This window comes from Topomyia yanbarensis, chromosome 2 (assembly GCF_030247195.1).
Source record: "Topomyia yanbarensis strain Yona2022 chromosome 2, ASM3024719v1, whole genome shotgun sequence".
In the NCBI taxonomy this organism is placed as follows: Eukaryota; Metazoa; Arthropoda; class Insecta; order Diptera; family Culicidae; genus Topomyia; species Topomyia yanbarensis.
This window is the reverse complement of record NC_080671.1, coordinates 184,295,790-184,312,183: the sequence shown is the minus strand read 5'-3', so window position 1 is coordinate 184,312,183 and position 16,394 is coordinate 184,295,790. Positions and strand designations below refer to the sequence as shown.

The following is a 16,394-nucleotide window of genomic DNA, read 5'->3' as shown; positions in this document are numbered from 1 at the left end:
TGAAGTGCGGATTGTCCGCCACACAGAATCGCAAAGATTTCTGCTTGGAATACGGTACAGTATCTACCAAGCGAATGAGATTGGTTTAATCTCATCTCATGACAATAGAGACCAGCACCGGCTCGGCCCTCCAACAAAGAACCGTCCGTATAACAAACTACGTATTCTTCAAGTTGTCGCTCCATCCAGCCAGACAGCCATTCCTCACGAAGAGGAATTCTCACATTGAAAGTTTTAGAAGGAAGACTACATGTGAGTGTAAGGTCACTGGGAGCAAGTGTATATTCATCCCAAGTAACCATTTGGGGCCACAGTATTGTGTGGCTAGTTACACGATCTATTGGGTTACTGTTCCAGAGCCCAGTAACCTTAAGACGGTATGCACAAGAAAGTGCTTCTTGTTTCAGAAACAAATGTAGTGGTTTTATGTTCAAGAGTGCCTCGAGAGCAGCAGTAGGTGTTGTCGAGAACGCACCAGTCATCGCCATCAAGACCATCCTCTGAAGATGGTTTAACTTTGATTGGATTGTCATGACTTCTCCCTTCTGCCACCAAACAAGGCACCCGTATGCCAGTATTGGTCTAACAATTGTTGTGTAGATCCACTGAATGTACTTGGGTTTGAGTCCCCAAGATTTGCCGAAAGCCCGTCTACATTGGCCAAAGGCCATGCAAGCTTTCTTGATCCTGAAATCGATGTGAGCTGTCCAATTAAGTTTTGAGTCGAGAATTACCCCAACGTACTTAACTTGATCTTCGACAATAATTTCAGAGTCAAAAAACTGCAATGGACGAGCTCCGGTTGTAATCCTTCGTTGCGTGAAAAGCACCATTGAGGTTTTATTTGGATTAACTGATAGTCCAACATGAAGACACCACCGCTCAACAACACACAGGCTTGTTGCATCAAATCAAAAAGTGTGTTAATGCAAATACCGGTGATCATTATATGATAATCATCGGCGAAACCATACGTCGGAAACCCAAGCTCATTTAGTTTTCTCAACAAGCTATCGGCGACAAGGTTCCATAGAAGTGGTGACAGCACACCACCTTGAGGACATCCGCAGACACTCAGTTTCCTCATCTCTACTTGTCTTAACGATGAGCACAGATGTCGGTTGCTAAGCTTTGCGTGTATCCAGTTCGTGATATATGAAGGTACTCCATGATCTCGTGCTGCTTCCAAAATGGATTCGAAAGACACGTTGTCAAAAGCACCTTCAATATCGAGAAAAACTCCTAAACTTGATTGCTTTTGTGAAAAAGCTTTTTCAATGTTGTAGACAACATTGTGTAACAGGGTGGTAGTAGACTTCCCCCGCTGATATGCATGTTGCATTGCATGCAGCGGGTGCTCGCCCAAGCTACCATCCCGAATGTAGTGGTCGATTAAACGTTCCACTGATTTGAGAAGGAAGGAGGTCAGACTGATCGGTCTAAAGCTCTTTGCCTCCTCATAAGTGACGCGGCCAACTTTGCGAATGAATTTGACAGTTATTTCCATAACTGACATACTTCAAACCCGCCGGATGCAACGCGGCCTCTAGGCTGGTTTTGTCCGGAGAAAGATAATAGAGTTATCAACCTCCTAGTGGACCACAGCCAGTTCAGTATGGATAAGGCATTTGGATGAACACGAATTGGCCGTTGGTTTCATTCGTGGATGAATATCAACCGCAACTTGAATATAAGAGCGAAGAACGATATGGGAAGAATGAAGATTCTGAAGCAACATTGGTGGCCGAAAAATGTAGTAGATTTTTCGAAATCACATGGCACGGTAGAAAGCCTGGCGACACGTTTGTAGATTTCTACAATAATTACGGTGCTCGGACGAGGCCCAGGACAGGATTTTTCTTTTATACAACTTGCCGAAATTTGCAGGGGCTTAGGACCAACGAAGTCAACCGCTGCACTTGCCCTGTCCAATTCATGTCCAGTAATACTGGAACGCCTGGGCACTCAGACAAGGTAGATACTGTTGACAATGCTTAGTTCTACGATTGGGATTCTGCATGCGGATTACTAGAATCATGATTTGTTCGAGCTAAGGACCTTGATTGCAGCCTGAAAGTAGACACCAGCACGTCAGAGAGCCCTCAGTGTAACAGGCCACTTGCGCTTATTTCTATCTGTCCATATAGCCAGGCAATCGCTCCTCTCTAGAGGGAAACTTCACACATATTATTCAGTAAGGAAAACAACACGTGAGTGTAATATCGCTGGGTATATCTCTCGAAGTATTTCAGCCAGGAATTGACCCACTAGTTTCTGTTCCCATATCGTAAGAGGCAGCTAACAACAGATGTGGCTGTGGTCCACTAGGAGGTTGATAACAGTCTATTATCTTCCTTATGACAAAACCAGCCTAGAGGCCGTGTGGCATCCGGCATGTTGAAGTATCTCAACCAAGAATTGATCCACTGGGTTTCAGTTCCCATGTCGTAACTGAAAACAGGAGTCCTCGAGTAGAAGTGTTTCTCCGTACCGAGGACTGAATGACTAATATATGCCAGTCGCATAGAGTGTCGTGTCTTACACAGTGGACTTTATTCTTTATTAGCTTTATTAAGTACATCAACAGGCATACCAAAGCCCCAATGGTGTTGGTCTTAATAATAAACTTATTTCTAACATTCAAGTGATATACAAAAATAACGGTCATACAATAATTCACAAAAAAAGGTAAAAAAGTCAAATGTGGTTAAAAGATCGATTAAGAAGTCTAAGTTCGCTATAGGCGATTGTAAGCCAACGTGTTTGGTATCTTCTAGTTTCTGTACAATACGCGCCGGTGATGAAATATACAAAAGTCAAGATTGGTGGCCCGTGGTTCCTGTGGAGACGTTCGCGCGCTGTGTCGATGGGTATTTTATTGCATAAATTGTATTTATTATTGATATTATTTGTTTGTTTATTGTATGCGGAGGTTATCAGCTGTTTGTCCGTGTCCTTTCTCACCCTTTTTATAGGGCGATTCGTCTTTGAGGATGAGCGGCCTTGATTGTGCAGCGGTATTTTCTGATCTCGTTTTGTTGAAGGTAGATGATGGTCTTAATTTTGTTTTCAGGATAGTAGAGTGTGATTTGTGGGCGTTGGGGGAGAACACGTGTTCGCCGGTTGATTGCAATCGGGATGGTATTTTTTTTGTACTTAGCGAATTGATCTGTTGGTGTTTGTTGGACTAACTACGAAACTAAGTGCGTATGGGGTACGCGTGATCTTGTTTGCGTGAAATGATGACTGTTGGGTCGTGTGCGAGGGTTGTGTTTTGCGTACGCTGGTTTGCGGTAGTCATACCTGCGCGAAGAGCGGATTATTTGTTGCCATATTCGTTGGTGTGCTTTTGGTCGATTGCATCATGTTCATTGTAATGGTTCTTCTCGTTGTGTTGAGTACTTTCATACACTTTTGAGTAGTACATGCAACATACCTTGCTGATTGCCACGTTGACCGTTTTTCGTCATGAGCTTAGTGATATTGGAGCTCGATTATTGTCGCATAGGGCGACATTATCGGGGCTCTTCTTTATTTCTTGCATTTTTTGCTTTTTCTGATATCAGCTTATTGTGGGTTCAAATTATGTATGTTCGACATATAAAGTCGGTCGTTTCAGGTAATTAGGTAGTACTGTTTTTATTCCCTTCAAAAAGCACTTCAGTTAGCATAACAACGCGCGCGAATAATGGTTGTTGTAAATTAGCCAACAGGTCGTAAAGGGTTCGTCCGCGATTATAATCTCCGGCTTGTTTCCCAATCAAGTGAAAGTCGGATCGTGTTGTTGGGTTTAACGAAGAGAGATTATAATTCTCCTGCATAAGGAAAGAAATGAAGAAATACAATATTTTAACCATCTAATAACTAATTCTAATAATATAGCGCAATAAGTGATAATTGAGGTTAGGAACTCACGTTTTGCATCCCTTGTTAACCGTTAATAGTTTCCAGTAGCTTATCGGTCAATCGGTCCCAGTGTTGTCAAATGTAACTATAAGCAAATTAATTGAGCATGTGCTCATGCCGTGTTAACACTCGGTTTAGATTTAGACTAAGGTTCAATCCACTGTATATATAATTAGGTTAATGTAATTTAAGATAATTTGATAATTTTAGATATCTATACTTTCCTTAGATAAGTTAGCAGTAAGTTTAAACTAAGTTAGGCAAATAATAAATTTATATTTTAAGATGGCAAAAAACCTGCTGCGTCATCCACTCACTACTCATTTACTTCTATCTTTCTGTGCTTCCGACTGTCACTCGTCACAGCTGCCAAGAATGTCTGTCGCCCAAGGTAGTTGGACGGTAGGTGCGCGTTTAGCGAGTCTACACGCAACACTCCCCCCAGGTACGCTGGCTTCCGGTCAGCTTACCCGTCACCGCACCGCACGTCTAGCACGGCTAACTTGGCTACCGGTCGCTCGTAAATACCAGTCGTAGTTTTCACAGTCGCTGATCTCGGTCGGCCGTCTCGTCCTGGTTGCGTACCAATTATTCTGCCTCTCGGCCAGCAATTCCTTGGTGATTTTGGGTCCACAATCACCACCACATCGTCGATCTCGATCGGTTTCGTATGGCTAAACCACTTTGTGCGGCGGGTAATCTCGGGCAGGTAGTCAGTAACCCAGCGGTTCCAGAATCGATTGGCTTGGACCTGGGATAGTCGCCAGCTCTGGCGAAGTACACTGCCGGTATCGTCCATAGCGCTCAATGGTTTCACCCCATTAGATGACCCGAGCAGGAAGTGGTTCGGCGTTAAGGCAGGGGCTGAATCATCGTCAACTGGAACATGAGTCAAAGGTCGAGAGTTGACAGTGTTTTCGACCTCTGTCAATAGGTTTCGTAGAACCTCGTCCGTCAACTTGCGTGAATGTAAGGTCATCATCAAGTTTTTCTTGACGCATCCGATCAAGCGCTCCCAGCTACCACCCATATGCGGTGCAGAGGGTGGCAAGAACACCCAACTGGTTTCGACATCGCAAAACTCTTTCATCAGGTCTTCTTGGTTAATAATATCCTCTGCTTCCTTGATAACACGCCTTGCGCCGATAAAATTGGTCCCGCGGTCGCTGTAGAAAACTCTTGGCTTACCCCTCCGTGAGACAAAATTTCGGAGAGCCATGATGCACGAATCTGTGTTGAGCGAGCTGACAACCTCGATGTGGATCGCACGAACTGTGAGGCAGGTGGCGAGCATTCCCCAACGCTTCTCTGTCCGTCGACCAATAACAATCTCGTACGGCCCGAAATAATCAACGCCGACGTGCGTAAAGGGGCGTGTGAAGGCATCCAGTCGTGCGGCTGGCAGATCGGCCATGATTGGCACTCGTGGAGCGATTCGGTCATTCATACAGTGCTGGCATTCTTTTCTTACCTTGGCGTAGGCCATGCGAAGTTTTGGAATGCTGTATTTCTGTCGAATTTCGTTGATTACGGTCTCATGACTCTGATGGTGGTACTTTTGGTGGTAGTGTGCAATAATCAATTTGGTGGTATGGTGGTCACGGGAAAGTATTATCGGGTGCTTTGCATCTTCCGTAGCGTAGTCACAGGCAGCGATGCGCCCGCGCATCCTCAATATCGCGTACTGGTCCAGCCATGGTGATTTTTGATGAATTGGACTTGTCTTAGGAATCGGTGTTGGAAATTGTTCCGAATTCTTCTGCGTATGTTGAAGCAACGCCATTTCATCAGGATATGATTCCTGTTGTGCTTGGCGAATTATGTAAGATGTGGCAGATAATAATTCTTTATTAGAGAGAGGTCCACTGACGATCGGTTTCTTCTGGTGCTTCAGTTTGCAGTTATTCGGAAATCGTTTAACCAAAGCGACGACCTTAACTAACCGATTCCAGGTAGAGAAATCTTTCACTTGTATCGGTGGCTCACCTGCGACGAAATGTGCTAACACGCTCGGGCGCAGTTCTAGCTCTGTAGTTTTCAGCCTCTTAAATGGATGTGGCCAGTATTCCTCCGACAGATACACAAATTTTGGACTGTTGAACCACCTTGATTGATCCGTCAGATCCGGAACTCCGTTCCATTTTGTCCCATCATCTGCCACGTTCAATTCAGTGGGGACGTACCTCCATTCACTCATCTCAGTCGTTTCAAGGATCTCGCTTACTCGAACTGCAACAAACGGCGAATAACGGCGATGGTCTGATTGGATCCAGCAAAGCACGTCCTGTGAATCTGACCAGAAAACTTTTCGAGAGATTTTGAACGCGAGGGTTTCGGCAACCGTCCGGGCGAGTCGAGCACCTACTAATGCTGCTTGAAGCTCTAGTTTAGGAGTTGAAAGGTATTTCAATGGTGCAACTCTAGTCTTTGCGGCAACTAATCTGCATTCAACGAAGCCATGTTGAGCAAAACGTAGGTAGCAGGCTGCAGCAATTCCGTTATCTCCTGCGTCTACGAACGTTTGCAGCTGGACATCATAACCAGCAGAAGTGGTCTGGCTTAAAAAGCACCGCGGAATGCTGATTCGTTCGACTTCTGGGAGAACTTGAAGCCACGTTTGCCATTTCTCGAAGAGAGCATCATTTATTTGGTCGTCCCAGTCGATCCCTGAGCGCCAAACATCTTGAAGAAGAACTTTCAGGTACATGAGAAAATGGGCTATCAATCCAAGCGGATCAAACATGGACATCAGAACGCGCAGCATTTGTCTTTTCGTCGGACGCAGTTGACCTCCTAACAACGCTCGACCGTAGCGATTCCATCCGACTTTGTAGGTGAATGTGTTCGAGCTAGTGCACCACCACATCCCAAGCACTTTTTCTGTAGATAGTTCTGGCGACAGATCGAGGTTCTTTTCCTCTGTTCGTTCCTCTTTCAATGCCTGCATGACCTGTTTTGAGTTGCTTATCCAATTGCGGATCTCGAATCCGCCCTCAGCATGTACTTGTTTCACTTGACGCGCAAGCTTGATCGCCTCTTGTGGTGTCGCAACGCTGACCAACATATCGTCGACGTAGTGGCGCTTCTGGATCACTTCGACTGCCGCTGGGTATTCTGCTTTGAAGCGTTCAGCATTGAGATTTTTCACAAACTGAGCACTGCTAGGAGAGCAGCAAGCTCCAAACGTCATCACCTGAAGAACGTAGACGACGATGTTTCCACTTTCATCGTACCAGAGGAAACGTTGGCATTGTTGATCTTCGGATCGCATGCGTATTTGCAGGAACATATCCCGAACGTCACCAGTGAGGGCGATCCGGCCTTCACGGAATCGAACCAGTATGTTGAACAGATCACAAAGTTGATCAGGGCCCTTCAACAAGACTGAATTAAGGGATACTCCGTGGGCAAATGCGGCCGCATCCCATACCATCCGAATTTTTCCAGGTTTGTTGATATTTGTAACCGGAAATATCGGCAAATACCAAACACGTGAAAACGATTGATTCAGCTCTTCATTTGTGAGCTTCCTAGCGTATCCCTTTGTAGCAAGGTCTGTGATTTTCTGGTTCAGAGCTTCAGCAAGTCTTGGGTCCTTGTCCATTCGCTTTTTGAGGCACTGCAGACGTCGCAAAGCCATGAAGTGGCTATCTGGCAGACGAACATTCTCGTAGCGCCACAAGAGGCCGGTTTCGTATCGGTTTCCCTTGAACACCGTGTGGGTTTGAAGCAGGGACTGAGCGCGCTCTTCTTCAGTGGAGAGAAGCATTTTCTTTGGCTGTGATACGCCAAAGCTTTCTATTGTAAAATACTCCTTCATTGCTTTGTGTAGGTCCAATTCTGACGAAGATTCGTGATCGCATACGTGGAAAACTGGGTGAACGAGGTCTGCAGTATTTTCTAGATTTCCTCCGCACACTGTCCATCCCAGACGAGTTTTCACAGCGACGGGCTGGTGTAGGGCTCCTTCGCGACTCTTCTGAACTAAACTCAGGTGTTGATCCTTGATTCCGATCATAATCCTTGGGCGAACATTTTGATATGATGTGATCGGCAGATCCCTGAGATGTGGATACTGTTCACATAGTTCTTCCATGTTTAGTGTTTGTGGTGGAAGAAGCAGCTCCTTCACAGTACGTACCCCATTCAGACTGTACTTCCTAGAACGGTTGCGTTCTGCGGCCACTTCTAGCCTAACGTTCCTCGAACATTCTTCACGACGTTTCGTTCCGCTCGTCCAAAGTAAGCATAACGGCATTGTTTCCCCTTCAAGCTGCAACTCATCTGCCAATTCGCTGTCGAGTAATGTGAGTTCCGATCCGTCATCCAGGAAGGCGAACGTCTGAATCGACCTATGCTTCCCATGAAGCACGACTGGTATGTATCGGAACAAAACCTTACTAGAGGGGACCTGATGTGCATGGCATCCGTGCTCAGATGAACTAGATTTTGGTGGAGAAGAATCGTTGCGTGGAGTTGATAAAGTTGTGTTTATGACACTCGCAGTGGCGGTCGAAGTCGATGGTGCACACTTCTGGTCATTGTGCAGCATTTCGTGGTGTTTGAGCTGGCAACCATTTCTTCCGCATAACTTGGCTTGACATCCTCCTTTGTGTTGACGTAGACATCTGCGACAAAGCCCTAAGTCTCGAACGGTTGCCCAGCGTGAATCACGAGAAAACTCTAAGAAACGCTTACATTTGGCGATCGATTTGCAGTTTCCCTTGCATACTGGGCAGCAGTCGGCTACCACCTTCGCGTTGGATGGCCCTGTCGACCGATGATACACAGGGGGTTCCTGAGAATGTGCGTTAACGTATGAATTCCCTTTCCTAGTAGTACGTGACTCACTTCGAGCTGGCTTGTCTTCGAAAGCGATGCTTGGGAAGGTGACAGCGCTAGCGGCTTCTGCCAAAGAGTACAGCCAGTTGCTGAAGGATGGCAGATTAACCGTCGGAAGTGATTGCCTGTATTGTGCCCAGTTGAGCTTTATTGACGATGGCAGCTTACTGACGAGTTGATGAAGAAAAGTTACGTTATAAAAGTATTCTTCAAGCCCACACGCATCCACTGTCGCACAAAAATTTTCTACACTGACGGCGAAGTCCACAAGAGTTTCTAATTTATCCTCTTTCAACGCAGGTAGAGCGGCAATCTTTGATATCATCGAATTTACAATCACTTCCGGTTGTCCAAACAACATCTTGAGTGTTGAGAGCACCCCGTTTACGTTGGACGGGTGCATTAGTCTGCACTTGACTGCCTCAAAAGCACGGCCCTTCAGACTCCGTTGCAAACGGACGATGTTTTCTTCATTAGTGAAACCACACATTGCTGTCGTACTGTTAAAGGTTGACAAAAAGAGAGGCCATTCTTCGGGGTTCCCAGAGAACGTTGGCAGATCCTTCGAAATAGCTTGACGAGCGGCTAGGTGATTTCGGGAAATCGAAAATGGATCCCAATCATCTTGCTCGTGATCGTAAATGCCACTGGCCCGCATAGTTGAAGAATGTGGTTGGTTTCGTTGCTTAGCTTGCGGATAATTTAATCCACTTAAATACTCCTGGTTGGGAGCGAATCGTGACCGACGATCTGGAATAGGTACGGAATGCCGTGGTACAAAATCTAATGTAGGCTGGTCGCACCGTAGACTCAATCTCGGTTGCGTTGAGTTCAACCCCTGAGCAGGTGGTAAGGATTTTGTATTTGCATACGATCGTGGAAGTTGTGTAATAGAAACCCTGCGTGGAGGTCCTAAGCTAGAATTCCTTTGTGTATCATTTGGAATCAGACCGCGATTTACTTTGAATGTCTGATTTGACGCACCATCTTGGTCTACAGACAACGTTGATAAGGAACCTGGCTCTGGGAACGGTTCCGGAGGATTAGGTTCTGACAGTGTCGAATGGTTGCTGTCAATCTGCGCACTTAGTGAACCTCTCTGTTGTACACTGGTAGAACGTCTGTTAGCATCGGATCGAACATCAACTTCCGGATCTAAAGAGTACGCTTGATACTCGCTCGGATTTGCCAACCAATTCTTCACCCTGTTTTCCGAAACACTTTCGACTGAACCGCTTTCGCTTATGGCTTGCTCAAGCAGTTGATATTTTTGTTCCAGAAATGCCCTTTCCTTCCTCGCTTCTTCCGCTGCGATCGCTCGTTGCTGCTCAGCCTCACGTCGTTCAACTTTTCTTAAATCCTCCAATCTTTGTAACTGCAGTCTTGCAAGAGCTTGTGATGAACTGTTGGACGCGGTGGATGGCGCCTTTGCTGTGTTTTTACAACGGGCATTATTCCTGGACACCACCCACTGAACAGTTGTTACGGACGCAGCTGAGTTCATGTTGTTCTTATGGTCCTGTTCGACTGTCGCGGCTGGACGAACTGATGCAGCTTTTATTAATTTACCTTCCTCCGAAGGGTGCTGCTGCTGCTGCTCGGGAAGTATTGCTTGAGGGCACCCTTTTATCATGGGCACGAATGATTGCTTCGACGAGTCGTTGTTTATGTGAAGATGAACGCTGTTAACCGAACTTGTATCCTGGACTCCTTTTGCTGTTTCGCATTTGGTACAACTCCAGGGAAAATTCTCGACCTCCTGCGTGACACCGACGCATTGGAAATGATGCCATTTCAAACAATCGTCACACCTCACCATCTCGTCAGTATCTTCCTCGCGACACACCTGACATGTTCGTCCGGGATGGGACTCCTCCGGATCTTCCGTGACCACCTTTCGCACACCCTTATTTGTTTTTTGTTTACTGGCCACTGTACCAGATTTGCCCGACCGTTTGGACCGTAAATTTCGATTTGGCATGGCCGAGTTGCTAGTTGCTCGTAAAAACGAGAATTATAAATTGTTGTAAATTAGCCAACAGGTCGTAAAGGGTTCGTCCGCGATTATAATCTCCGGCTTGTTTCCCAATCAAGTGAAAGTCGGATCGTGTTGTTGGGTTTAACGAAGAGAGATTATAATTCTCCTGCATAAGGAAAGAAATGAAGAAATACAATATTTTAACCATCTAATAACTAATTCTAATAATATAGCGCAATAAGTGATAATTGAGGTTAGGAACTCACGTTTTGCATCCCTTGTTAACCGTTAATAGTTTCCAGTAGCTTATCGGTCAATCGGTCCCAGTGTTGTCAAATGTAACTATAAGCAAATTAATTGAGCATGTGCTCATGCCGTGTTAACACTCGGTTTAGATTTAGACTAAGGTTCAATCCACTGTATATATAATTAGGTTAATGTAATTTAAGATAATTTGATAATTTTAGATATCTATACTTTCCTTAGATAAGTTAGCAGTAAGTTTAAACTAAGTTAGGCAAATAATAAATTTATATTTTAAGATGGCAAAAAACCTGCTGCGTCATCCACTCACTACTCATTTACTTCTATCTTTCTGTGCTTCCGACTGTCACTCGTCACAGCTGCCAAGAATGTCTGTCGCCCAAGGTAGTTGGACGGTAGGTGCGCGTTTAGCGAGTCTACACGCAACAATGGTAACGTAAGAGCCCACATCTTATCAAATAATTTATGGAGAAAGAAACTAATACATAATTGTCATTTCATTTCTTATATGTAATAATAAATGTTGTATTTCACCGGAATACAAAAGCAAGGAATATTAAAATCATCGACGGTTGATTCAATTGAACACAAGCAACACTCCCGACAGTCGGCTGTCCGGAGTTGAAGTTGCATTTTTTACAGACCGAGCATTTCCGAATTAATTCAATAAACGGTAAATCTATCATAAATTCTCGGCAGCCGGCTGCCCAGATCAATAAACACACGATAACAGCTCTGAGAAAGATATAGATCGCATCACTTATCAAGGTGAATCCAGATTGTGTCTAACTCTTTACCCCACCCTACTAACAAAAACACCTTCCCGTGGCAAACGTGGAGATGCAGAGGTATACACGGTCTCCATAACAACGTTTGTCACACTAACATTCCCTTCCTTCCCCGATGACTGTAAGGACGTGGCCGGCGCCGTTATTGGCATTTCAAAGTATAGAACTATCGAAACGTGCACATTGAGAATGGATAGCTACTCCCAGGCCCCATTCTTTGATTCTCTGTGCAATTTTGCTTGTTCTGGCCAATCACGGAGTAGCAACTACGAATTGTGCGGTCATCATGCTCATGCTCATGCTCAATACGCGCCGGTGATGAAATATACAATACTTTGATTGACCATGATTAGAATAGCAAAAATTAATCTTCAACATAAACGTACAGTAACTATGAATCTCAGTCTACCTTCTAACCTCGCACAAAGCAGAAGCAAAAAATCCATAGCTATAGCAGGCTATAGACACCAATAAAGCAAGCCACCGTTTTGCTCTATATCAGTACACAAACAATATTGTATCGTTGTCCCCGTTTGCTGAGTGAAATGAGTCTGTAAAATGAAACAAAAGTGCCCGTGCTACGGGATAACAAGATTTCGATCGACTTTAATAAAACTCGTGTTAGACCCACAGTTCAGGAAGTGGGACAATTAGTTAAAGTTAAAATGGAGCTTAATATCGATGAAGTTACGTACATTCAGCTACACCCCTTCAAAACTGTGTTTTGATCATGTATATAAGTTTATGCACAGGCAGAAAACTTTATTGCAAAGAGCAACATGCAACACCAGCTGGAATTTAATAACAGCAGAATCAAGATCCCCTTGCATATGGAAAACTACATGGTGGACGTGCGAATCCATGATTTGGCACCGCGCACTAGTGAACATTTTATCAAACCAATTGTATCGCAATACGGAGAAGTGAACACGAATGACATTTGGAGAATTTTTTTCACCGGCATCGGATCGGATCTTCGTGGAATTGTTCATAAGATAACGTAATAACGATATCAGCCAGCTGGCTCAAGGTATAATCGTGATAAAACAAAAGACTGTTGCATGTTGCCCCACACGGGTAGTTACGTGTGGGGCAACATGCAACAGTCTTTTGTTTTATCACGATTATACCTTGAGCCAGCTGGCTGATTAAGCATTCGAAATAATAGTCTTTATAGTATTTTAAATTACAATTAAAAAATTTAACCTACAACTGCAATATAAAAATGCTTCGTAAACACAGAACAGTGCTAGGAAGTTGACGTTACGCGAACTTGCTGTTCTCGCTTTTATGAGCAAATCTTACATAAATCTACAGTTATAGCTGTTTGAAAACGTTTTTGATTGTAAAAACATTTTGAAATAAAATAAAATAAATTTATCATAAAAGTTCAAACTATAGCACATTTGGTTATTGTGCTACTCAACCTGGGGTCCGCCGACCCCTAGAGGGCCTTGAAGTCGTTTTTGGGGGTCCGCGAAGAAAAATATTTTTTTTCAGGTCGATATCGAAATTTCAAATCTTGTTTCTTAACAAACTGAAAACGATATATTGGTAGTATACGAAATCGATGTTTAACCGTGGGGGTCCGCAACAACCCAGGGTGATTACTAAAGGGTCCGTGGTACGAAAAAGGTTGAGAACCGCTGTAGTATAGTTAATGAAAATATACTTTAGTAGAACTCAACGCAGATCATATGCCGGGGTAACTAGCAACAGCCATATATGTTGTCCACCCTGTGAATAGAAAATGATATTTTGATTTCATATATACCATTTAATATTCTTCATACTTCCATTGTTGTGCATGTTGAATATTATTCTAAAGTTTCAGCATTTTTATTGATACCGCTTAGAAGTTGAAAAGTGTTGCAAGTTTGACGGTATTGTAAAAAGTAACTGTAAAAAGTAACTAACTTAATTTAATTGGAACTGCTTCCATTAGTTCCACACTATCGAAGAAACAGGTTCCTAGTTCCCATTTCAAAGCTTCAAAATTTTACTCACGTCAAATGGATAGACGAGCAACATCCCGATAATTCGTTAGATATTTGTCAGAACCATATATAGCAATGATAACACACGTACAAATTCTCAAATTCAAATTCGGTTGGATTATCGCGATCAACCTTGTGCTCCATTTTCCCCCTGGTATGGCCGGGAAAACGTTCAGACGAATGGCAAACAATTGTCTCTTCCGCTATTTGTTGGCGTCACTCTGCGGTGTGTAGGTACCGGCTCATCTCGAACTACGGGGTGAATTTATTAAAAATAAAGTGTGCCAGGTTATAAATGTCACGAACAATAGCCGTACACCACCGAGAGGGGAAACGTTAGATAACAATAAGGAAAAATCAGAAAAATATGTGTGCGACAATACCAGCGATTATGGCTCATCCCGGTCTCGTCAAGTGGTGGCACTTAGAAAATCGTTAAAAAATTTGTTCAGCTCTTGATGGCGTCTCTTGTCATGCATAATTTTATGCGTTATTAAAAAGCCATACATCTTGTTCTATTCGCTCTAGGAGCGATAGTTTGTTGACCGTTGCTCTGCGAGCCGTTCCGTTTAATATTGGAGGAGTGAAATACGCCCAAGCATTTTCGTGTCAACAATCCTAGCACAAAAACTCTGGCCGAATAAAATTTAAGAACGATTCAGCATTGTATGGCAGCAGCAACAAATACTTTACACAAGTTTCAATGGAACAAGAAAAAAGAGAGAAGTAATAGTTTTCTTCCAGTGAACGATGAAAAAATATAATTTACGATCGGAAAACACTTTTTCCACGTCCTGTCCGGTGCCGTATGTTCCCCAAGCTGTCCATGACAAGAAAAGAAACTCGAAGACCGAAATTGAAAAAAGAGGTATTGAATATTAATAAATCTTTTCCTATGGAGGCTGGTCTTCTTTCGCATTTATTTGCTTCTTGGTCGAATGCTAGTTTTGTGATTTGGATAGTGGAAAATAAGAGTTCCCCTTCTTGTGACGAAGGAATATTATCATAATGAAATTGCTACGAACAAAACGACAGAGGGTAGAAAATGTTTTCGTTAGATAATTTCTCTGTGTCAAGTTAATTTACCTTTTACGAGTTGGGAAAGTAATTATGATCATTGTTGCTTAATTGGAAATATATTCGTGTTTCCAACTAATGCACTTAATTTAACTGGTAAACTCGCCCTTCCGTTTCTTCAAACTGGAAACTACAGTTGCAGTCATGAGATTTTTATGCCCTGAGTTTATGTAAAATTGCGCATGTTTTCATCAGTTAGGTAATTGCTTGTCGCTAGATCAATGGCGTTGCCAGGGGAGGAGGCTTTCCAAGAGATTTGGCACTTTATTCGAACTTTTAACAGCTATTTATAACATTTTCCAGAAACATTTTGGCATCATACTTCCTTTGGTTAAGTTGTTGGACTTATCCTGGACTATTATCTCTGCGTCGATTTTTTTTCGGAAAGTGACCTCGTGGAGAACAACATATTTCAGATACCGATGAACCAATCGATCTGATTTTTTTGTTTATAACTACAAGCAAGCTAGCACACAAATTTCAATTTAAGGGGGGCGTCTGGTGTAAAGTGCTCATACCGAAAGTTTGTATTTTGTTTTTCGATTTGGAAAGCAATACTGTTGGATCTTTTGTATGATGTTATGATCTATTTATACATTCATTGTGAATGAAAAAAATTATTTTCAGTCACGCAGAGCCACACATAAGCGTTCCAAGAGTAGACGTCCATCATTTTCCACGTCAAGGAGCGCCGCACGAACACGATAACTCTTGATAAAATTGGCTGACACAGGAAATCCATTATGATTTGTAAAGCTTAGTCTTGTGGTTACTCGATGAACCAACCAAAATAGAAAAAAAAGTTTCGAGTTTCGGAAAATGACTTCATGAAAACCGAAAAATCTCATATTTTACTGTAAAATTCATTCACTTTTCTTAAAAATAATAGAAAGAAAATTTTTTATTCAGTTTTTTTTGTGGTTCATCAGTAGGCATATTGTGCGCATTCTTTCAAAAAAATCAAGTCAATTCGTTGATTAGTGTTTGAGTTATTGTGTTCGCCAATTTGAAAAACGCGGTTTCGAGAAAAACGCAATTAAAGGGTGTCCCACATCAAATTGCATCATAGAAAAAACGCTGTAGAATATAACCCATTAGGTATCCCACAATAGATCTAAATACTGGTCGCAGTGGTTCGTCTCCAACAAAAAAACCATTAAGGTTCAAATTACCTTTTTTAAGCATGTGTTAGAATTGAACGCTTGGTAGTGTGCGTAGAAAAAATTGTGTTCAGCTTTGCCACCGGATTATCCATTTAAACCTTTTTAAAACTCTAAAAGAAGAATATCAGTCGATTTATTAGATCATCACGATTCAATTCATGCAAAATACCTGCTGGAAAAACCATCGGCTTAGCTAAATGGTGCTTTTGAAAAAGTGGCTGTGGTTTTTTCATTGCGCAGTTGTGTTGCGTACCCCAGCTCGGTGTGGTAGTGTGATAAAAAATCACAGCCACTTTTTCAAAAGCACCATCCAGCTAAGCCGATGGTTTTTCCAGCAGGTATTTTGCATGAATTGAATCGTGATGATCTAATAAATCGA

At 43.1% G+C, this 16,394-nt stretch overlaps 1 protein-coding gene across 1 annotated transcript; it reads right to left on the bottom strand.

Moving 5' to 3' along the window:
* Positions 1-4,372: 4,372 nt before the first annotated feature.
* LOC131679924 (uncharacterized) lies at positions 4,373-10,729 on the bottom strand. The gene has a single exon (XM_058960671.1). It carries the CDS (start codon positions 10,727-10,729, stop codon positions 4,373-4,375), a length of 6,357 nt encoding a protein of 2,118 aa, XP_058816654.1.
* Positions 10,730-16,394: the final 5,665 nt, after the last annotated feature.

Coding starts and splice junctions, on each gene's coding strand:
- LOC131679924 (XM_058960671.1), bottom strand. CDS start 10,729: ATGCCAAATCGAAATTTACGGTCCAAACGGTCGGGCAAATCTGGTACA.